Below are 23,088 nucleotides of genomic sequence, written 5' to 3'. Positions count from 1 at the left end.
CTGTAGTCATGTGTAGGACAGATAGGGCAAAGGTGGCAGGTATTTGTGCATTACATATTGACTGATATTGCAGAGCATCACTGCCGTAGCTTGGAAGGAGTCAGTGGCATAAAAAGTTCAGAACAATGGCGAACAGTTACTGGCAGTCCTATCCCTGTGACGAAAGTTATCTTGTTTTTTTAATTTGTTTATGTAATCAGGGCGTCGCTGGCAATGCCAGCATTTATTGCCCATCCCTAGTTGCCCATGAGAAGGTGGTGGTGAGCCGCCGCCTTGAACCGCTGCCGTCCGTGTGGTGATGGTACTCCCACAGTGCTGTTAGAGGGAGTTCCAGGATTTTGACCCAGCGATGATGAAGGATTGGCGATATATTTCCAAGTCAGGATGGTGTGTAACTTGGAGGGGAACTTGGAGGTGATGGTGTTCCCATGCGCCTGCTGCCCTTGTCCTTCTAGGTGGAAGAGGTCGCAGGTTTGGGAGGTGCTGCTGAAGAAGCCTTGGCGAGTTGCTGCAGTGCATCTTGTAGATGGTAGACACTGCAGCCATGGTACACCGGTGGTGGAGGGAGTGGATATTTAAGGTGGTGGATGGGGTGCCAATCAAGCGGGCTGCTTTGTCCTGAATGGTGTCGAGCTTCTTGAGTGTTGTTGGAGTTGCACTCATCCAGGCAAGTGGAGAGTATTCCATCACACTCTTTACTTGTGCCTTGTAGATGGTGGAAACGCTATGGGGAGTCTGGAGGCAAGATATTCGCTGCAGAATACCTAGCCTCTGATCTACTCTTGTTGCCACAGTATTTATGTGGCTGGTCCAGTTAAGTTTCTGGTTAATGGTGACCCCCAGGATGTTGATAGTGGGGGATTCAGCGATGGTAATGCCATTGAATGTCAAGGGGAGGTGGTTAGACTCTCGCTTGTTGCAGATAGTCATTGCCTGGCACTTCTGTGGCACGAATGTTACCTACCACTTATCAGCCCAAGCCTGAACGTCGTCCAGGTCTTGTTGCATGCGGGCATGGACTGCTTCATTATCTGTGGAGTTGTGAATGGTACTGAACACTATGCAGTCATCAGCGAACACCCCTATTTCTGACCTTATGTTGGAGGGAAGGTCATTGATGAAGTAGCTGAAGATGGTTGGGCCTGGGACACTGCCATGAGGAACTCCTGCAGCGATGTCCTGGGGCTGTGATGATTGACCTTCAACCACCACAACCATCTTCCTTGTGCTAGGTATGACTCCAGCCAGTGGAGCGTTTTCCCCGATTCCCATTGACTTCAGTTTTTCCAGGGCTCCTTGATGCCAGACTCAGTCAAATGCTGCCTTGATGTCAAGGGCAGTCACTCTCACCTCACCTCTGGAATTCAGCTCCTTTGTCCATGTTTGGACCAAGGCTGTAATGAGGTCGGGAGCCGAGTGGTCTAGGCGGAACCCAAACTAGGCATCAGTGAGCAGGTTATTGGTGAGTAAGTGCCGCTTGATAGCACTGTCGATGCACCTTCCATCACTTTGCTGATGATTGAGAGTAGACTGATGAGGCAGTAATTGGCCGGGTTGGATTTGTCCTGCTTTTTGCGGACAGGACATACCTGGGCAGTTTTCCACATTGTTGGATAGATGCCAGTGTTGTAGCTGTACTGGAACAGCTTGACTAGAGGCACGGCTAGTTCTGGAGCACAAGTCTTCGGCACGATAGCCGGGATGTTGTCGGGGCCCATAGCCTTTGCTGTATCCAATGCGCTCAGCCATTTCTTGATATCACGTGGAGTGAATCGAATTGGCTGAAGACTGGCTTCTGTGATGGTAGGGACCTCGGGAGTAGGCCGATATGGATCATCCACTCAGCACTTCTGGCTGAAGTTGGTTGCAAACGCTTCAGCTTTGTCTTTTGCACTCACATGCTGGGCGCCACCATCATTGAGGATGGGGATATTCTTGGAGCCTCCTCCTCCCTTTAGTTGTTTAATGGTCCACCACCATTCACGACTGGATGTGGCAGGACTGCAGAGCTTTGATCTGATCCATTGGTTGTGGGATCGCTTAGCCCTGTCTATAGCATGCTGCTTCCACTTTTTAGCATGCATGTAGTCCTATGTTACAGCTTCCCCAGGTCCCCAGGTTGGCACCTCATTTTTTTTTTTGGTACTACTCCTGGCATGCTCTTCTACACTCCTTATTGAACCAGGGTTGGTCCCCTGGCTTGGTGGTAATGGTAGAGTGAGGGATATGCCGGGCCATGAGGTTACAGATTGTGGTGGAATACAATTCTGCTGCTGCTGATGGCGCACAGCGCCTCATGGATGCCCAGTTTTGAGCTGCTAGATCTGTTCTGAATCTATCCCATTGAGCACGGTGGTAGTGCCACACAACATGATGGAGGGTGTTCTCAGTGTGAAGACGGGAATTAGTCTCCACAATGACTGTGCGGTGGTCAGTGCTGCCAATGCTGTCATGGACAGATGCATCTGTGACAGGTAGATTGGTGAGGATGAGGTCAAGTAGGTTTTTCCCTCTTGTTGGTTCACTCACCACCTGTCGCAGGCCCAGACTGGCAGTTATGTCCTTCAGGACTCAGCCAGCTCGGTGTGGTAAACCACTGTTAACCTGTACATGCCTGTGTGGTAAACCACTGTTAACCCTGTACAAGTCCAGGCATGTCTCAGCCCCTGGCTCCACCCCTAAGCCTGGGTATAAAGGTGACTCACCACCCTTCCCCCGGGAGCTCTTAGGATGGATTCACTAGCAGAGGCATGCTCTAGTTCTTAGTCAATAAAAGCCTACTTCATTTAAGTCCATCTCGTAGTCTTTGGTATTGTTGATAGCGCATCAATTTTATTGACTAATTTTCAACATGGAGCAAATCTTGAAGCCGGAACGTTTAGACCTGGATCCTCAAGCAGCAGATGCAGCCAATAACTTTGAACACTGGCTGAGCTGTTTCGAAGCCTTCCTGGAGGCCTCCAGCACTACTGTCACTACAGATGACGCGAAACGGCTTGTCTTGAACTCACGGGTGAGCCACCGAGTCTACTCGATCATCCGAGACGCCACTACTTACGCGGCCGCCATCGCGATGCTAAAGGAACAATACGTGAGGCCTGTTAACGAGGTCTACGCCAGACACCTCCTGGCCACCCGAAAACAGCGCCCCGGGGAATCGGGCACTGAATATTTACTGGCACTGAGAGTCCTCGGCCGGGACTGTAATTGCAAAGCGGTGACGGCCAAGGAATGCACGGAAGACCTGATCAGAGACGCCTACGTAGCCGGCATCAGGTCCAACTATACTCGGCAGAGGCTGCTGGAACAGAGGGGGCTCGACCTGCAGAAGACGGTGGCCCTCGCTAACTCGTTAGACGTGGCCCTCCAGAACATGGACGCCTACCCCCCTGATCGGATAGCCACGTGGATGCCACGGGAGCAGCCATCTTGGGACCCGGTAAGGCCACAAGCCGCCAGCAGCCCAACTACAGCTGCAATGACCAGAAGCCAGAAATGCTACTTCTGCGGCCAGGCCAAGCACCCCAGACAGCAATGCCCAGCAAAGGACGCGACCTGCTCCAAATGCGGCAAGAAAGGCCACTACGCGAGAGTGTGCAAGGCGAAATCGACCCCCAATTCCAGCAGCGCCGCGTGTGAACCGTACAGGCCGCCATTTTGGACCCCACCAACCACGTGTGAGCCGTGCGGGCCGCCATTTTGGACACCATCAGCCGAGGGGGAGCCGCCATCTTGGACACCATCTCGGGACCAGGCCCTCGGCGCAGGCGAATACTACAGCGACCCACCGACCTCGACGATGGCCTCCATCACCCTGGACCAATCTAGGCCCCACCAACTAGCCAGGTCCATGATGAATGTAAAGGTAAATGGCCATGCCACAAATTGCCTTTTCGACTGCGGAAGCACGGAGAGCTTCATCCACCCCGACACGGTGCGACGCTACTCCCTATCGGTTATGCGCACACGCCACCAGGTCTTTATGGCCTCAAAGTCCCATACGGCGGACGTCGGCGGCTACTGTGTAGCGACTCTGACAGTGAACGGCGTGGAGTACAGAGAGTTTAAATTCCTCGTCCTGCCACAGCTCTGCGCTCCCGTACTGCTAGGATTAGACTTCCAGTGCCATCTGGAGAGCGTCACGATGGCATATGGTGGGCCCCTGCCCCCACTTACAGTCTGCAGCCAGCAGAATTTAAACACGGCGCCGCGCAAAGTATGCAGCCTGTCCACCCTGAAGGTCAAACCCCCCCGCGTTGTTCGCTAACCAAGCCAATTGCTACTAAAAGCAGGCGGTACAGTGCCGGGGATAGGAGCTTTATTAAATCAGAAGTACAAAGACTCCTGAGGGAAGGGATTATCGAGGGCAGCACCAGCCCATGGCGAGCCCAAGTGGTGGTAGTAAAGACCGGCGAAAAACAGCGCCTGGTTATTGATTACAGCCAGACGATCAATCGATAAATGCAATTAGACGCATACCCACTTCCCCGCATATCTGACATGGTCAACCAGATAGCACAATACCGGGTATTCTCGACGATTGATCTGAAGTCGGCATACCACCAGCTCCCCATCAGGCCGGAGGACCGCCAGTACACGGCCTTCGAGGCTGACGGTCGCCTCTACCACTTCCTCCGAGTCCCCTTCGGCGTCACCAACGGGGTCTCGGTCTTCCAAAGGGAGATGGACCAGATGGTTGACCAGAACGCGCTGCAGGCCACCTTCCCCTATCTAGACAACGTCAACATCTGCGGCCATGACCGGCAGGACCACGACGCCAACCTAGAAAAATTCCTCCATACGGCCCAACGGCTGAATCTGACATACAACAGAGAAAAATGTATGTTCCACACCGCGCGCCTCGCTATTCTTGGCTGCGTGGTGGAAAACGGAGTCATCGGCCCCGACCCCGACCGAATGTGCCCCCTCCTGGAACTACCCCCCCCCACTGCCTAAAAGCCCTGAAGAGATGCCTAGGGTTCTTCTCTTACTACGCCCAGTGGGTGCCCAACTATGCGGACAAAGCCCGGCCCCTCATCAAGTCAACCTCCTTCCCCCTGACGGCAGAGGCCCGTGCGGCCTTCACCCTCATAAAAGAGGACATTGCAAAGGCCACAATGCACGCAGTGGATGAGTCCATCCCTTTCCAAGTGGAGAGCGATGCATCCGACTTCGCCCTAGCCGCAACCCTTAACCAGGCGGGGAGACCCGTGGCCTTCTTTTCACGGACCCTCCAGGGCCCCGAAATTCGACACTCCTCAGTCGAGAAGGAGGCCCAGGCGATAGTGGAGGCTGTACGGCACTGGAGACATTACCTGGCCGGTAAACGTTTCACCCTGCTCACTGACCAACGGTCAGTAGCATTTATGTTTAACAACAGACAAAGGGGGAAAATCAAAAATGATAAGATATTGCGGTGGAGGATCGAGTTATCCACCTACAACTACGATATCTTATACCGGCCCGGGAAACTTAATGAGCCCCCAGACGCCCTATCCCGTGGGACATGTGCCAACGCACAAGTCGATAGGCTACGGACCCTCCACAATGATCTCTGCCACCCGGGGGTCACCAGGTTCTTCCACTTTATTAAAGCTCGCAACCTGCCTTACTCCATCGAGGAGGTCAGGACCATGACCAGGAACTGCCAGGTCTGCGCCGAATGCAAACCGCATTTTTATAGGCCAGACAGGGCACACCTGATTAAAGCCACCCGCCCCTTCGAACGTCTCAGCGTCGATTTCAAGGGGCCCCTTCCCTCCTCTGACCGCAACACGTACTTCCTCAATATTATTGACGAGTACTCCAGTTTCCCCTTCGCCATCCCCTGCCTGGACATGACCAGCGCCACAGTCATCAGGTGCCTCCACGACCTGTTCGCCATATTTGGCTTCCCCAATTACATACACAGCGACAGGGGCTCGTCGTTCACGAGCGACGAGCTGCGCCAGTACCTGCTCGAGAAGGGCATAGCCACGAGCAGGACTACCAGCTACAACCCCCGGGGTAACGGACAGGTAGAGAGGGGGAATGCAACGGTGTGGAAGACCGCCATGCTCGCCCTAAAATCCAAGGGCCTCCCAATCTCCCGCTGGCAAGATGTCCTCCCCGATGCGCTCCACGCCATACGATCACTGCTCTGTACTGCCACAAACGCCACCCCTCACGAGAAGATGTTCGTCTTCCCCAGGAAATCCACCTCGGGGACATCACTACCGCCATGGCTGACGTCTCCGGGACCCGTCCTGCTCAGGAAACACGTGAGGAGCCATAAGACGGACCCCCTGGTCGAAAAGGTTCACCTCCTCCACGCCAACCCACAGTACGCCTACGTGGCGTATCCTGACGGGCGGGAGGACACAGTCTCAATTCGAGACCTCGCACCCTCAGGTACCACCCGAAACACCATCGATCACCATCCACTACCTCCACCCACCACCACTACCCACGATGCACCACCGGGGTGTCTACCACGAACTGACGACATGCCGGTGCCATCCCTACCCCGAGAGGACGACACGCCAGTGCTCCGTCCCACGCGAGAAGTGGCCGCGGGCAAAGAACCGCCGCAACCGGCACCACGAAGATCATTACGGCAGACAAGACCCCCGGAGAGACTTTCGTATACGAACTTTTGAAACACTTCACCCCGCTGGACTCTTTTTTAAACGAGGGGTGAATGTGGTAAACCACTGTTAACCTGTACATGCCTGTGTGGTAAACCACTGTTAACCCTGTACAAGTCCAGGCATGTCTCAGCCCCTGGCTCCACCCCTAAGCCTGGGTATAAAGGTGACTCACCACCCTTCCCCCTGGGAGCTCTTAGAACTAGAGCATGCTCTGCTAGTGAATCCATCCTTAGTCAATAAAAGCCTACTTCATTTAAGTCCATTTCGTAGTCTTTGGTATTGTTGATGGTAGCACCACTACTGACCGAGTGATGCGCTGAGCCACTCTTGCTGATGGACATTGAAGTCCCCCACCCAGAGTACATTCTGTGCCCTTGCTACTCTCCGTGCTTCTTCCAGGTGGTGTTCAACATGGAGGAGTACAGATTCATCAGCTGAGGGAGGGCAGTAGGAGGTTTCCTTGCCCATGCTTGACCTGAAGCCATGAGACTTCATGGGGTCCGGAGTCAATGTTGAGGACTCCCAGGGCCAATCCTTCCCAACTGTATACCACTGTGCCACCACCCCTGGTGGGTCTGTCCTGCCGGTGGGCCAGGACATACCCAGGGATGGTGATGGAGGAGTTCGGGACATTGGCTGAAAGGTATGATTCTGTGAGTATGACTAGGTCAGGCTGTTGCTTGACTAGTCTGTGGGACAGCTCTCCCAAGTCCCCAGATGTTGGTGAGGAGGACTTTGCAGGGTTGACTGGGCTGGGTGTGCCGTTGCTGTGTCTGTAGCCGGTGCCGAGGTCGATGCCAGGTGGTCCATCAGGTTTCATTCTTATTATTTTGTTTCGTAGCGGTTAGTTATAACTGAGTGACTTGCTAGGCCTCATTAGTCTAAGCCTCTGGATTACTAGCCCAGTGACATTACCACTACGCTACCGTTCCCTGTCAGATTGCAGCAGATGGCACAACTCCATCATTGCCTTCCCTGATGGACCTCAGACTATGAAGGCAATTCTCTTCAGAAATTCCCAAACAAGTATCACCTTGGATCAGTGGTTTTGGGATCAAGCCCTGCTCCAGGCACTGGCGCACAAAATCTAGGCTTACAGGAAGTGCTGCATTCACGGAGGTGCTCTCTCAGGTAAGACATTAAACCAAGGCCTTGCCTGCCTTCTCAGGTGGACATAAACGATCCCATGGCATTATTCAAACATGAACAGAGGAATTCTCCTGGTGTCCTGGTCAACATTTATCCCTCAACTACTGGTTATTTATCTCATTGTTGTTTGTCGGGCCTTGTGTGCAAATTGGCTGCTGTGTTTTCCCATTTAACAACAGTAACTACACACCCAAATAATTCACTTGATACGAAGCACTTTAGGACATCCTGAAATGTGCTATATAAGTACAAGTTCTTTCTTTAGGTGTACCTAGTTCTGTGAAAATGGCTGCAGGCAATCCACCACTTGTGTAAGTGAATCCCTTCTTCCACCTGCAGAAAACTCAAGAGGAGCCCTAATTGCATGCCCATTTTAGGAAATGTTGCTGCAGTAACTAAAAGTACCTCACTTCCCCTTTAAGAAGTCACTTGCTGGACCAAAGCTGCACATTTCTTGTCTTTTATGTCCACTATTTAAATCAAAGCAAAATATGCACACAGTGAGATCCCATCCAAAAGAATTCAATTTCACATCTGACCTCATCTACCGCACTTCTATCAGATTTATATATTACCGATTAAAATGGTGATCTGTGCAAGAGCAGTTTATGCCAGCTGGAAATTGTGCAGGCATCCAGCAAATCATTGCGCCAACCCCAAAATCTGCTCCATAAATCTCTAAATCGTACACACTGTAGTTTAAATAGGAGTGCAAGAAACTCAAAACATGGTTCTACAACGTCAGTGGCCAGAGGTGGCCTGGAAGATATTTAACAAGGCCCAACATTATGATTCAGTGAGGGGAAGGTGTCCCCTGGCCCTCTTGAACAAGTTACTTTATCCACAATAGAAGGACAGAAAATGAGAGCGATTCAGGCATCGAGCAGAGCAAAACTACCCAAGACTAAAATATTAGTTGGTGAATACAGCATGACAAAAATGAAATAACAGACAGTAAAGAGGCAAAAAGTTAAAAAGCTTGTAACTGGAAAATAGGAAAAGAATGGAAACAGGAGAGAGAGAAAAGGAGAAACAAGAGTAAAGTTAAAACTCAGAACAAAAGTAATACTGGTACTGAGACACATCAGAAGCACGCTATTAGAGCTTGGTAAAAGGCTGCATCATTTCCTGGAATAGTAGAGTCTTGCTTTAAGGGCCTAGGAGAAATCTTACTTATAGTCGTTCTCGGGTGTGTTAAAGTATTGTTTTTCCACGCATTCGTTTGACATACAGAAAGCAAACTGCATCAACTGACCTGCTGTTCTACATGGTGCTGTATTTTGTTTTTAAAAAAGGAAACTTCTTACATTGCTGGTTTTCTGAGCCTAGCCTATTCTTCCGCCCACTGCACTTGTCAGCATTCGTCAGCAGTCACATGACGCAGTTTACTGCACTGCTGGTCAGTGGGTGGGACATCTGCCGAGGCAAGACAATACGCCCTCTGCTTCAAACTACAACATATGCCCAGAGTCTGCTGTAGATTGGAACAGGGGGCTTGTGACTTACCACAAACGTGGCACAAAAACATCAAGAAATACTGACCGAATAAACTAAAATTAAAACTAGAATCTGAATCAGGTTTTGTGCCCACCATTTGTGCCTGTACTTTTACTCTTCTCTACTCCCCAATACAATTATCTTCTTTTATAGTTCAAAATCCTCTACACACCACCGCAGTGAGCCAGTGCTAGGTCACCGTGCCTGGGGGAAAAGAAAAAAAAATCCCTCTTATGGCTTTAAAGGCTCAATTATGTCATATTTGGGAGGTGACCCTCGCATGACCCCTTGCACACTCGCCCCATATAAACTACCGCCCAAGGCTCCAGTGTCAGGTTTTTAAAGCAACGATCCTCCCTCCTGTATGGCCCATATTTTATCACCTTCCTTATCGATCAGCCTTTTTGTTTACTTAATGAATTTCAATTATTATACTCGTCGTATTCTGTTCCATTAACACAAAAAGGTTTTCCCTCAGATCTTTGAGTATTTTCATTGGAACAGGAGTTAAATAAGTTTTATTTGCCAGAATTATGTTGATTACAATCATCAGCATGACTGTAGGCTTTTAAATATTGTGCAAAATGTTCACAATTGTTGCTTATAATGTCTGACACAGTGCCTAAAAGGTAGTAGAATGTAAAATGATTCCATCATTTTTTGCTGTGCACTTGTGGGGACCACTTAAGACATCTTGACCTGGATTCTCCTCTTGTTGGTGGATTTCGAGCAGGGTGGTCCTAACGCCCACACAATGTGAAACCGCGGCTAACCCAAAACAATTTCCTCCCACAAGCCTCATGGTTCGGAGGCCAGAAAATTGCCCTTCATTGGCTTATCACAAAGGAGGGAAGGAAATACTGTTCTGGTGCAGCCTTTAAAAGGCTTAAGACAATTAAAGGACATCATGACTTTCAGCATGCTGACAGAAGCAGAAGCAGCTTCATGGGTGTCAACTGATGGAAAAGCCCCAGATATTCCAATGAGCAAGTGGAGGTGGAGTTAGCAGAATTCAGGGCCAACAGCTCTGATGGGCACGGAGGGCAGGAGCACCCCCTAAAAGAGTGGTGCAGGCTATCTGGAGGGAGTTGCCAGAAGTCTTCTCTTCGTCAGTGCATCATCCACCACCCCAGGAACTGCCACACAGTGCAGAAAGAGGTTCAATGATCTCACAAGTTTGGCCAAGAGAAGTCTCTGGTACCAATACACATCCACTCCCACTCCTTGCCCATCACATTCTTTCTCACACTCTCTCAGCTTACTTTTCCTGCCACTAGGGCTTCTGCTAGTCTTTAAAAACACTTCATTTAAAGAGACAAGGCACCTTCCCCTCTCATCATCATGACCTCATATGCGGGAAGTCTCAATGTGTCCATTTTCATAGATCCTTGAGGAAAGTCTTGCAACCAGTTTGCAACCTTGTGTGTCTAGTGAGTCCTCCTCAGAAGGGCTCAAGAATTTCAGCAGAGAAATACCTCTGTATTCTAGATCTAATGGCAGCATCCATTTTGTGGTGTTCAATGCTTGACTGCTCATGAGGTTGCTTCACTTAATGCTGCTCCTCAGTTTTCCCCCCAACACGTTGCCTCTGTCCCAGCCAGTGCAGATCAATATACACAATCTGAGGAGGTGATCAGAGGAGCACAATTTACATCGGGAAATTTCACTTCAGTCCCCTCCACCTCAGCTTACACTGGTGATAGGCAAGTCCCTGATGCAATGGGGTGCACATCTGCATAATCAATGGGCCTCCAAGTCCATTTGGTACATCGATGGGTTCAAACTACAAACACTATGGCTAGCTCTGCAACATTTTCATTTTATTGCGCTGGGCAAGTCAGTGTTGCTCTAGACAGATATGAATGTAGTTCTGTATGTTAAAAAAGCAGGGTGCCCATTATTCCAAAAGCTTCTATCAGGATGCAGCACTTCCCTATTGGTGCTTGAACCAGGAGTGACACTTCCAGCACAGCATCCTGACAGGGTGGTAATTTAAATGGCAACAAACTCAGTCAAACCACAATTCAACTGCATGAGTGGAACATCTTCAAGCACTGGACTTATCCAGAGATACACACATGTATATTAATCAGTTTTCTCTGTTTTGCTGAAGAATTATGGACAAGCCAGCTTGGAGACTGGACAGTTTCTCATTTGCTTGGATGCACCGATTCTTCTAGAGAGTCCTGGCAGTAAGTGGGAACAAAAGATTATCAGAAATGTCAGGAACATCTCTAATAACCTGTTATTACATTAGAAGCGATGGTTCTCAAATATTCTGATATACTGAACAATGCCCCGCCAACCTCAAGTCCTCACAGTGCTTAACTGTTGGACCAAGTTCTGCACCCCAGTCCAGCAGGATTCCACATGACAGCCTGGTTGTTCAAAAGGAGGTCTACAAGTTCAGGTATCATCTTCTTCAATCATTGATATCCTAAAGACTTCTTGTAAGCCTTCAACATATCAGACCGGACCTATCATTTCAAATAGCACTGTTTTACACAGTGATGTGGCTTGAAAGATCTTGATTCCACCTCCTGTGAGATATCATCAATTGTAGAATACCTCTGATCACTCGTTGACCTCCATCTGAAGCTAAGCTTGTTCCATATACATAATTGATACCATCGCAGCCTTCCATGACCCGGACGAGTAGCCCCTAATCTCTCAATTTGTGCGTGCCATCATGCAATCTTTATAACACTGCAAAAAATCAATGTTTTCAGTGACAAAAATTTACAATTTTTATAAACCATCATATTATTACTGCTGCTAGATGAGTAATCAAGACCAAATATTCACTCAGTCTTATTTTACACTTCATGTATTGCTATTGCCATGTACAGTACCTTTAGTTGATTAAATTGTTGCTGTTTAGCAAGACATGTATAAAAGCACTAACCTCTGTAATAATTAGTATTATTTGCAAAAGATCAGCAATCATTTTAGTAATCAGGGCTAGAATTTCATGGTTTTTCACTTCTGGGGATATAAATTAAAGTACGGATACCAAGGTGGCTTTTGTTGGTATTCCTTCAAAATGCACAACTAAGGATTAAAATGCTACCTCCACATGACACCAATGCAGAAGAACCAGAAATTGTGGGCAGCACACCATAAACATTTGGCATTCCATCTTGTACATTACCAAACTTCTGTGGCTTAATTGCCAAGTCTGAGAATGACACAACTATGCCAACAAAATATGCAAATACAAGTAATCTCAGTTTGCTAAAGAAATGGAGTGACCTCAACCCTGTATTTACAGGGTCAGTCTTTTAATAAACCAAATTATTTTGATAGATTTGTCAAAGAGAAAATTCTCAGTACACAAGCCGAGTGTGTCAATGTAACTTTTGTCTTGTCCAATTTTCACCCTTTCCCTTTCCTCCTGGAGACACCAACGAGGTAAGGTCTGTCTGCGATGACTGCCTCCCAGTACCTCAGCTTTGAGGGGCCATTCCTCACTTGCGAGCATTGACAATTGATGCTAGCATTCCAGTTGGCTATTGGTCGTTTCCCTACACTACAACAGTGACTACACTTCAAAAAAGTATTTCATTGGCTGTAAAGCGCTTGGGGACACCCGTTGGTCGCGAAAGGCGCTGTATAAATGCAAGTCTTTCTTTTCTTTTATTGGGGTCGATACACTCGAGCCCGGTCCTGCACAACATCTGCACAAGTTCACTTTCCATCCAAGGACACCGGAAACTGATCAAGGAGCAGCAACCTGGTTGATTTTTTTCCCCCCTCCCTTGCCCAGGACACTGAGACCAATTGTATTGCAACTGGTACAAATAGGCTAAGATCAGCTAAGATTTCATTTAGCCACTGACCAATTGATGGCGGCCTATCAGTAGCAGTGAGCTAACCGATACTAGTTAAATTGGTCTGGTGGTGCAGTGAATAGCATTATACATTTGTGTGTCATGAGGTGTTTGAGATGTGGGTTTGTGCCAAAGATGGAGAATATCCCCAATCTAAAGTACACTGTTTAGGAGAAATATGTAAACCAGATAAGGCACTTCCACACAGGCAAGTAGAGCAAAGGGACAATTTATTTTCTCCACATCCATCCCGAACACAATGAATTATGCTGGTGTAGAATGTGCCTTCTAGTATCAGTAACCATTAGAAGACAGAAGAACTTGCATGGATATAGAAACATAGAAGATAGGAGAAGGAGTAGGCCATTCGGCCCCTTGAGCCTGTTCCACCATTTAATGAGATCATGGCTGATCATCCAAATTCAGTATCCTGTCCCTGCTTTCTCCCCATATCCCTTGATCCCTTTAGCCTTAATACATCTAACTCCTTCTTGAATATATTTAATGAATTGGCCTCAATGGCCTTCTGTGGTAGAGAATTCCACAGGTTCACCACTCTCTGGGTGAAGAAATTCCTCCTCATCTCTGTCCTAAATGGCTTACCCCTTATACTTAGACTGTGACCCCTGGTTCTGGACTCCGCCGCCATCAGGAACATCCTTCATCTAGTCTGTCTAGTCCTGTTAGAATTTTATAAGTTTCAATGAGATCCCCTCTCATTCTTCTAAACTCTAGCGAATACAAGCCCAATCGACCCAATCTCTTCATACGTCATTCCTGCCATCCCAGGTGTCAGTCTGGTGAATCTTCGCTGCACTCCTTCCATGGCAAGAACATCCTTCCTCAGATAAGGCGACCAAAACTGCACACAATACTCAAGGTGTGGTCTCACCAAGGCCCTGTACAACTGCAGCAAGACATCCTTGCTCGTGTACTCAAATCCTCTCGCTATGAAGGCCAACATACCATTTGCCTTTTTAACCGCCTGCTGCACCTGCATGCTTACCTTCAGCGACTGGTGCACAAGGACACCCAGGTCTCGTTGCACTTCCCCTTTTCCCAATCTATTGCCGTTCAGATAATAGCCTGCTTTCCTGCTTTTGCCACCAAAGTGGATAACCTCGCATTTATCCACATTATACTGCATCTGCCATATTACCCAACCTGTCCAAATCATACTGGAGTTTCTCTGCATCGTCCTCACAGCACACACGCCCACCCAGCTTCGTGTCATCTGCAAACTTGGAGATATTACATCTAGTTCCCTCGTCTAGATCATTAATATATACTGTGAATAACTGCTATTGTGAATAGCATTTAATACACACATGCAAGTCAGACAGCGAGTGTCGGATGACTATTTTGATCATTGCAACATCACAGCAGAGACCAATCCTATCTTCACTCATTCTGAAGACATGAGAAGCGGGAACCCCAGCTGATTTTGCTTCCTCCCTAGACCAAGGGGCACTGAAGCAGAAGTAATACTAGTATCACTGCCCTGGCTGAGTTCAACCAGCTCATCATTAACCAGGTACTGAACCTGAAAGTTTCTTGATCCCCGAAAGGTGTGCTCTCAAATACTTAGCGTAACATAAACTACAGCTCACTTGTTGTTAACAAGAGCAATTTCAGTCATTTAAATCAGGATGCTAATACCACAAGGCATTCTATTAGTTTAGATTGGGCATGTGCATCAAAACTATCACTACTACAGTACTGTTTACCTGCATAGGGTACAGGTCAACTACAAAAACCTCTACCCTAGATTTAATTTCTGATTTGAGAATAAACTTCTAGGTGTAGAATTTCCAGTACCAAAGTAATCAGGACGTTACACCTGATTATATGCTCATTTCATACGCCGGTTTTGCCAACATCAAGTTGGCAATCTAATTAGACTACGCTGGAGTGCAAAAATCTATGATTTAAGCGCAACAAAGAAATGCCCTCCAGCAGTGGCCCGACTTGTCAAATGTCTTTATCAGTGATACACCAACAGTTGTTATTTGCTACTCTGAAACAGGAAGCACAAAGTTATGTAGGCTTGTACCTGTTTGACAATCAATACATAATAAAATTCTTCATCGATTTATCATCGGAAGTGCAACCAAATGAATGGAGAACCATTCTGGGAATGTGATAATAAATCTTGGTGACTAGTGGCTAGAGTCTAGGAATGCTTCTTTCAAAGCCTGCAGATTTCTTGCCATTTGCTGTGGGATTCAGGACAGATCAAAGTCCAGTTGCGAGACAATATAGTTGGAGTGGCGGATGGGACGGGTCCGCTATCTGTGACAGAAAACTACCTGTTCTTGTCATAATTCTCACCTCATTCTATTACCAAAATAGTTTAATTTCTCTCACAACACAGACTTGAATACAATCGATTTATATTGTTACTCAGCTGAAACAAAATCTCCATTTCTGGGTAATATGTCTTCACTAAGAATACAGAAATGTCATTCTAACATTGTTGTTATACATCATTATTAGATATTGCAGTATACAAATAATTGGAGATATAAAACTATTTTTGAGTTGTGTCTATTTAACAATAAACAAATTCAATATTTCTTTGAAAGATCATTGACCTGAAACGTTAACTGTTTCTCTCTCCACACATGCTGCTTGACCTGCTGAGTGTTTCAGCATTTTCTGTTTTTATTTCAACATTTCTTTGAATTGGAGAATGAAGGGGCCTTACCTATATTGAATAAATTTGTTTGAATTAACTGTTCACATATTCCTCAAATATAGGCCACAAAGTGTTTGATGTCCCATTGCAATATTCACCTGAAATTAGCTGATTATGGGCTAACTTTTTGAGATCTGTGCCTTTAAAGCTTTGCAGATGGAATGGTTTTAAAAAGGCATGGCTGTGGTACTAAATGTGTAATTTGCATCTGTCTTTGCTTGAGAAGAGGATGCTGCCAATGTAGCAGTAAAGGAGGAGGTACTAGCAATATTGGATAGGATAAAATTAGATAAAGAGGATGTACTTAAAAGGTTGGTAGTCCTCAAAGTCTGGGTGGGATGCATCCTAGGTTACTGAGGGAAGCAAGGGTGGAAATTGCGGAGCCACTGGCCGCAATCTTTTTGGATATGGGTGTGGTGCCAGAGGGCTGGAGGATTGCAAATGTTACACCCGTGTTTAAAAAAGGGGAGAGGGATAAATCCAGCAACTACAGGCCAGTCAGCCTAACATCAGTGGTGGGGACACTTTTAGAGACAATAATCTGGGACAAAATTAATCAGCATTTGGAAAAGTATGGGATAATAAATTAAAGTCAGCACAGATTTGTTAAAGGCAAATTGTGTTTGACTAACTCGATCAAGTTCATTGAGTAACAGAGAGGGCTGATGAAGGTAATACAGTTGATGTTGTGTATATGGACTCCCAAAAGGCATTTGACAAAGTACCACTTGTTAGCAAAATTAAAGCCCATGGGATTAACGGGACAGCGGCAGCATGGATACAAAATTGGCTAAGGGATAGAAAGCAGAGAGTAGTGGTGAACGATTGCTTTTCAGACTGGAGGGAAGTATACAGTGGTGTTCCCCAGGGGTCGGTATTAGGAGCACTGCTCTTTGATATATATTAATGACCTGGACTTGGCATAATTTCAAAGTTGACAGATGACAAGAAGCTCAGAAATATAGTAAACAATGAGGAGGATAGTAACAGACTTCAGGAGGACGTAGGCCGACTGGTAAAATGGGCAGACACGTGGCGGATGAAATTTAACGTAGAGAAGTTTGAAGTGATGCATTTTGGTAGGAAAAATGATGAAAGGCAATAGGAACTAAATGGTACAATTTTAAAGGAGGTACAGGAACAAAGAGACCTGGAGGGTATGTACACAAATCTTTGAAGGTGGTGGGGTAAGTTGAGAAGGCTGTTAAAAAAGCATGTGATCCTTGGTCTTATTAATAGAGACATAGAGTACAAAAGCAAGGATGTTATGCTGAACCTTTAGAAAACACTGGTTAGGCTTCAGCTGGAGTATTGTGTTCAATTCTGGGCACCACACTTTAGGAATGATGTCAAGTCCTTGGAGAGGGTTCAGAAGAGATTTACCAGAATAGTACCAGGGATGAGGGACTTCAGTTATGTGGAGAGACTGGAGAAGCTGGGGCAGTTCTCCTTAGAGCAGAGAAAGGTAAGAGGAGATTTGATAGGTGTGTTCAAAATCATGAATGGTTTTGATAGGGTAAATAAAGAGAAACTGTCCCCAGTGGCAGAAGGGTCAGTAACCAGAGGGCACAGATTTAAGGTGATTGGCAAAAGAACCAGAGGTGACATGAGGAAACTTTTTTTTTAAATAAACACAGCGAGTTGTTGTGATCTGGAATGCACTGCCTGAAAGGGTGGTGGAAAGAGAATCAATAGTAACAGTCGAAAGAGAATTGGACAAATATTTGAAGGGAAAAAAAATGACAGGGCTATAGGGAAAGAGCAGGTGAGTGGGATTAATTGGATAGCTCTACCAAAGAGCTGGCACAGGCACAATGGGCTGAATGGCCTCAGTCTTTGCTGTGTCATTCTATGATTCTAATTCAGCTTCAAACCGATCATTGACATCAAACCGATCAGTGACATCAAAAGCAAACACCAGGCTGCTCAATAATCACATTTAACGCAAATGCACCCTAAACGGAATGTATTGGACTTAGATGCGAACACGCAGATTTACCCGCCATAATTAAATTTTGGGAAAAAAAAATCACCCCTCCATGAATGTATTTCTCAAAACTTAAGGAAATGTGTTTAAAATAGTTTTCAGGAAACCGGACTCTCTGTGGTAACAAGTGTGAATTCATTGCGTTTATCAATCTCTCTGAAGAGAGCCTAAATCCAAAAGAACCCTGTGCGCCTAAAATTCTGGGTGCAACTTTACACCCAATCTGAACCTGCATAAATGCAGGAAATTTGAGTTGTAGGCTCTTTTGGATGGGAGCTGATGAGCAGCAGAGTGTCTGGGCAAATGTTTCAGCGAACCAGCATGAAAGATCGAGAAAATTTGAGTATAGCGTAACAATGGGTGTAAATCAATTACACCAAAATTTCCTCGTTCTTTTGTGCCAGACACTGGCATTACGCCACATTTACTCCGTTTTTTGGGTGCAAATTGACTGGAAATTCTGGGCCCTATTGTTCGTTCAGTCTTTTGTTCCAAGACATATCCGATAGGGACCTTCAAACATTGTTACTGCTGTAAAACAAAGTAACATATCCAGTAGAAAATGAACCCACGATGACCCTATAGACAGTAAGCTTACAAAAGCTATCCCACTGAGTATGTGAGATAACTCACTCCCATTTCAAAATGTGGATTTTTTTTTAAGCGATAAATTTGAAAAACTGTTCAAATATAGCCTCTTAGGGTATAGTGTATACACAGTGCTAGCTGATCACCCCTGGCACTGTTCAGTTATATTTAGCTGCTAACCCGGACTGTCCCTTTAAGGGCAGTGCTCACACGCTGTGGGGAGGTGTTATAACGTACTATATAAATACAAGTCTCTGTTAGTTACTGATTGACTCCCTTTCTTAACTGTAGAGATTTTCTTTAAAAACTCCATATTCTAGTTAAGCTGTCAACGTGAAAGGATATTTTTTTAAACTATAAAACCATGCCGGCTGATTTAAGACAATTATACAAAGATTATGTAAACCGTTACTGCGGGAAAAAATGCAATTTGTACTAAATTTTTAAAAAAGAACGAAACACCCGCGACCCCATCCACACGGTATATTTAAAAAAGGGGGTAAATGCAAGCGGAAGGATTACTGCACTGCAACCGTAAGTAGCAGTCAGATGAAATGAGTCTCCGGATACAAAATCAACAGAGTGCTTCGGGGCATCACTGAATAAATCCCTAACAACCTGCACTAAGCATTTCTGCAGCTCCCGCGTTTAATGCAGACGGTGAGGCTGCTGACGGAATGTGAAGCGGCTCTCGGGCGGGCGGTCTGCCTTTAAGAGCACGATGTCAGGCTGGGTCAGTCTGAGCCTCAGTTCCTGTCTTTGTGAGCGCGGTGGCGGAGGTTGGGACAAACGCGGCAGCAATGAGCCCGGGCTCAGGCACTCGGACCAGCCGCGGGGTCCCAGCCAGGGCTGCTGATGAAGGCTAGGCGAGGCTGGGTTGGGCAGGGCGGCGGCGACGACAATGACAACGGGCTGGGAACTCGAGACACGGAACAAGAAACGGGCTGGGTCTGCCACGCTGCGGCTATCTCGCCCTCACTTACTTTCTCCACCTCCGAGTGCATGTTGTTGCCGCTCCTCGCTGTGCCTGGCCTCGCTCTGTGCTTCCTGGCGCGGGACCGGAGGGGTGGGGTTTTTATTTGATATTTTTTTTAAAGGCCGAGCTTGCCCGGGTGCCTGTCGGAACGAGCTGCCTGTCCCTAACCCCACCCTTGCGGCAACGCCCCGTCGCCGGATCGTGCAACGCGCACTGCGGCACCGCCTCAAAGCAGCAGCGCCGGCTGGGCTGTGTCTGGCTTTTCGGCTGACTGTTCAGGAAGAACATCAGTGGGGAATCCCACCTACCTCCCCATCCCAGCTGGGGAAAGTATATGGCAGGATTAAAAATGTGGCTATTTAGTCAAGAGAACGTTGGCCGCCAAGAAACATCCCTGGTTCTCATCGGACTGCCTTCCTTGATCTTATTTAATCTGCAATGAAACTTCGTGTACAAACTAACGAGGAACTGCCTTCGCCCTTCCCTTCCGCTGCTGGCGTTGACTGACAAATATAGGGTGGGGTGATCTGCAACGTGCTCAAACCTCACTCCATCCAAAGAAAATGTTACTTTTTAATGATACATAATGCACCTTCAAAACCAACACTGAAGGAGAATATTTGGCCTGTGGCATCTATGGTGGACCTACCCACTGTAGTCATATTTCCATACACCTTTTGCTTATCCATTTATAGTCTTCCTCTTCAAATATGTATCCAGTTTTAAGAATGATTTCGCTTTTAAATTGTTATAGTTTCAGCCTCAATAGCCACTCTTAATGGATCCCCTGTTCTAAAAACTGTCCACCCTTCTTAAAACCCACCTCTTTGACCAAGCTTCTCTCTTGATCTCCCCTTCTGCAGCGTGGCCTCCATTTTTCCTTATGTCCCAGCAAAAGGTATTGGGCTGTTTTCTGTACATTAAAGGGGCTATATAAATGGAAGTTGTTTAAAGATCTACACCCAGTAGAATCTTACCATTTAGGGTATATTCCCTTTCTGTTTTTTCCTAAAAAATGCAACTTCACATTCCTCTGCATTGAATGACCTCTGTTACCTATCTGCCCACTCTGCTAAGCTATGCCCTCCTATGTTCTTGTTCACCGTTTTCCATAGTCACTAATTTGGTATCATCAGCAAACTTCAATATCATTCCTCTTGTGCCTATGTCCAAATCTTTTCTTAGAAATGGAAAGCAAAAGAGATCCCAGCTGAGATTGCTGGCACACACAAACCACATCCCACCAATCCAAAAAGCATCCAATTATTTTTACTCTACTTTTTGTCCCCTGGCCATCTTTCTATCTATTTAGCTACATTTAATTTAGTACCATGTGCCTTAGTTTTTGTAGCAAGTTCCTTATGTGATACCTTATTAAACACATTCTAAAAATCTGCAGACATTATTTCCAACACATCCCCTTACAAACTAATCAAGCAAGACCTTTGTAAAACCTTTACTGACTATTCCTGATTAGCACATGTCCTTTTAAGTGTTCACTACCTTTATCCCATATTATGAACTCAACAATTTACCTACAAAAGAACTAACGCTAATTGTTCAGTGCCTTCATGATTGGACGTAATGCAGGAAATAAAGGGGGGAAAAAGAGATTGTTCCGAAAGTATAAAGTTGTGGATATTGGATGGAGATGAATGTAAAATCAGGGTAAAAGTGGTTAATAAACTGGCCAGGAGAGCTCAAATAGAAAATGAGGTTAGCACAGCAGGTAATATTAAAAGAAGTGCCAACCATTTCTATAAATATGTTTGCAGCAAGTGAATAGAAAGGTCCCAAAGGTGGCATGATATAACTTACTAAGGATGATCAAATATACTAAATGAATCCTTTTCTGTGTTTACATCATCGCTGAATCCCCCGCCATCAATATCCTGGGGGGTCACCATTGACCAGAACTTAACTGGACCATCACATAAATACTGTGGCAGCAAGAGCAGGTCAGAGGCTAGGTATTCTGCGGCGAGTGTCTCACCTCCTGACTCCCCACAGCCTTTCCACCATCTACAAGGCACAAGTCAGGAGTGTGATGGAATACTCTCCACTTGCCTGAATGAGTGCAGCTCCAACAACACTCAAGAAGCTCGACACCATCCAAGACAAAGCAGCCCGCTTGATTGGCACCCAATCCACCACCTTAAACATTCACTTCCTCCACCACCGACGTACCGTGGCTGCAGTGTGTACCATCTACAAGATGCACTGCAGCGACTTACCAAGTCTTACATAAGAACATAAGAAATAGGAGCAGGAGTAGGCCAATCGGCCCCTCGAGCCTGCTCCACCATTCAATAAGGTCATGGCTGATCTGATCCTAACCTCAAATCTTCTATGACTCTGCATCCACCCGAACCCATGTGATCTCCCGGGAGAGGCAAAAAACCAGATAAAGACCCAATGGCCAATTTGGGAGAAAAAAATCTGGGAAATTCCTCTCCGACCCATCTAGGCGATCGAAATTCTTCCAGGAGATCACTCTGTCCCTATATTTTCTACAGTACTTACCTTCTGTAAAGGCGATCTCCACCCCAGCCAGGAACAGGAATAAAACCATCTCCTGAAATCTAACACAGAATTAGAACACAGTAGGAGCAGAACCAGGCTACACGGCCCCTGGGCCCACTCCACTACCCACAGGGCCATGACCATTCCGAACCTAGACTCATGTCCAATTTCCTGCCCGCTCCCCGTAACCCTTAATTCCCTTTACTTCTAGGAAACTATCTATTTCTGTTTTAAATTTATTTAATGATGTAGCTTCCACAGCTTTCTGGGGCAGCAAATTCCACAAACCTACCACCCTCTGAGTGAAGAAGTTTCTCCTCATCTCAGTTTTGAAAGAGCAGCCCCTTATTTTAAGATTATGCCCCCTAGTTCTAGTTTCACCCATCATTGGGAACATCCTCACCGCATCCACCCGATCAAGCCCCTTCACAATCTTATACGTTTCAATAAGATCGCCTCTCATTCTTCTGAACTCCAATGAGTAGAGTCCCAATCTACTCAACCTCTCCTCATATGACCACCCCCTCATCCCCGGGATTAACCGAGTGAATCTTCTTTGTACTGACTCGAGAGCAAGTATGTCTTTTCTTAAGTATGGACACCAAAACTGTATGCAGTATTCCAGGTGCGGTCTCACCAATACCTTGTACAACTGCAGCAATACCTCCCTGTTTTTATATTCCATCCCCCTAGCAATAAAAGCCAACATTCCATTGGCCTTCTTGATCACTTGCTGCACCTGCATACTAACTTTTTGAGTTTCGTGCACCAGGACCCCCAGATCCCTTTGTACTTCAGTACTTTCCAGTTTCTTGCCATTAAGATAATAACTTGCTCTATGATTTTTCCTGCCAAAGTGCATAACCTCACACTTTCCAGTATTGTATTCCTGTGGTAAACCACTGTTACCGTTCACAGCCGTTCACTATTGTTACACTGTTGTTATCACTGTTTACACTGTTGTTATCACTACACAAGGTTACCTCTTGCCACGCACGCTGTTATACCTAGGCATACCTCAGCTGACCCCGCCCATGGCTCCGCCTGCTTGCCCAGGTATGAAGGTGACCGCTTGGCTAGTATTCTTCCTTGTTGGAACCGATCACCCACGAGGGTGGGCTCTGTTATTTAGCCAATAAAAACCTATTGTTACTACCTTAACTCATCGCTTTTCATGGACTGAATTGATAGGTATATCAATTCCATCTGCC

At 46.5% G+C, this 23,088-nt stretch overlaps 1 protein-coding gene across 2 annotated transcripts in view; it reads right to left on the bottom strand.

Annotated features, from left to right (window-relative positions):
* LOC147125080 (Krueppel-like factor 12) overlaps window positions 1-19,799 on the bottom strand; it is a 220,216-nt gene extending 200,417 nt beyond the window's left edge. Inside the window, exon 1 of one of the 2 annotated variants that reach the window (XM_085997074.1) lies at window positions 19,362-19,799. In XM_085997074.1, coding sequence (XP_085853200.1) covers window positions 19,362-19,382 — 21 coding nt within the window. In that variant the 5' untranslated portion in view covers window positions 19,383-19,799. Of the gene's footprint in view, window positions 1-14,481; window positions 14,530-19,361 lie in introns of those variants that run through there. The other variant, XM_085997090.1, reaches the window with a different exon arrangement.
* Between the last annotated feature and the right edge of the window lie 3,289 nt (window positions 19,800-23,088).

Source organism: Somniosus microcephalus, chromosome 1 (assembly GCF_052327205.1).
Source record: "Somniosus microcephalus isolate GS21.2 chromosome 1, FLI_Smic_1.0, whole genome shotgun sequence".
NCBI lineage: Eukaryota > Metazoa > Chordata > Chondrichthyes > Squaliformes > Somniosidae > Somniosus > Somniosus microcephalus.
The sequence above is the reverse complement of the archived record's forward strand: the minus strand, read 5'-3'. Positions and strand labels throughout refer to the sequence as shown.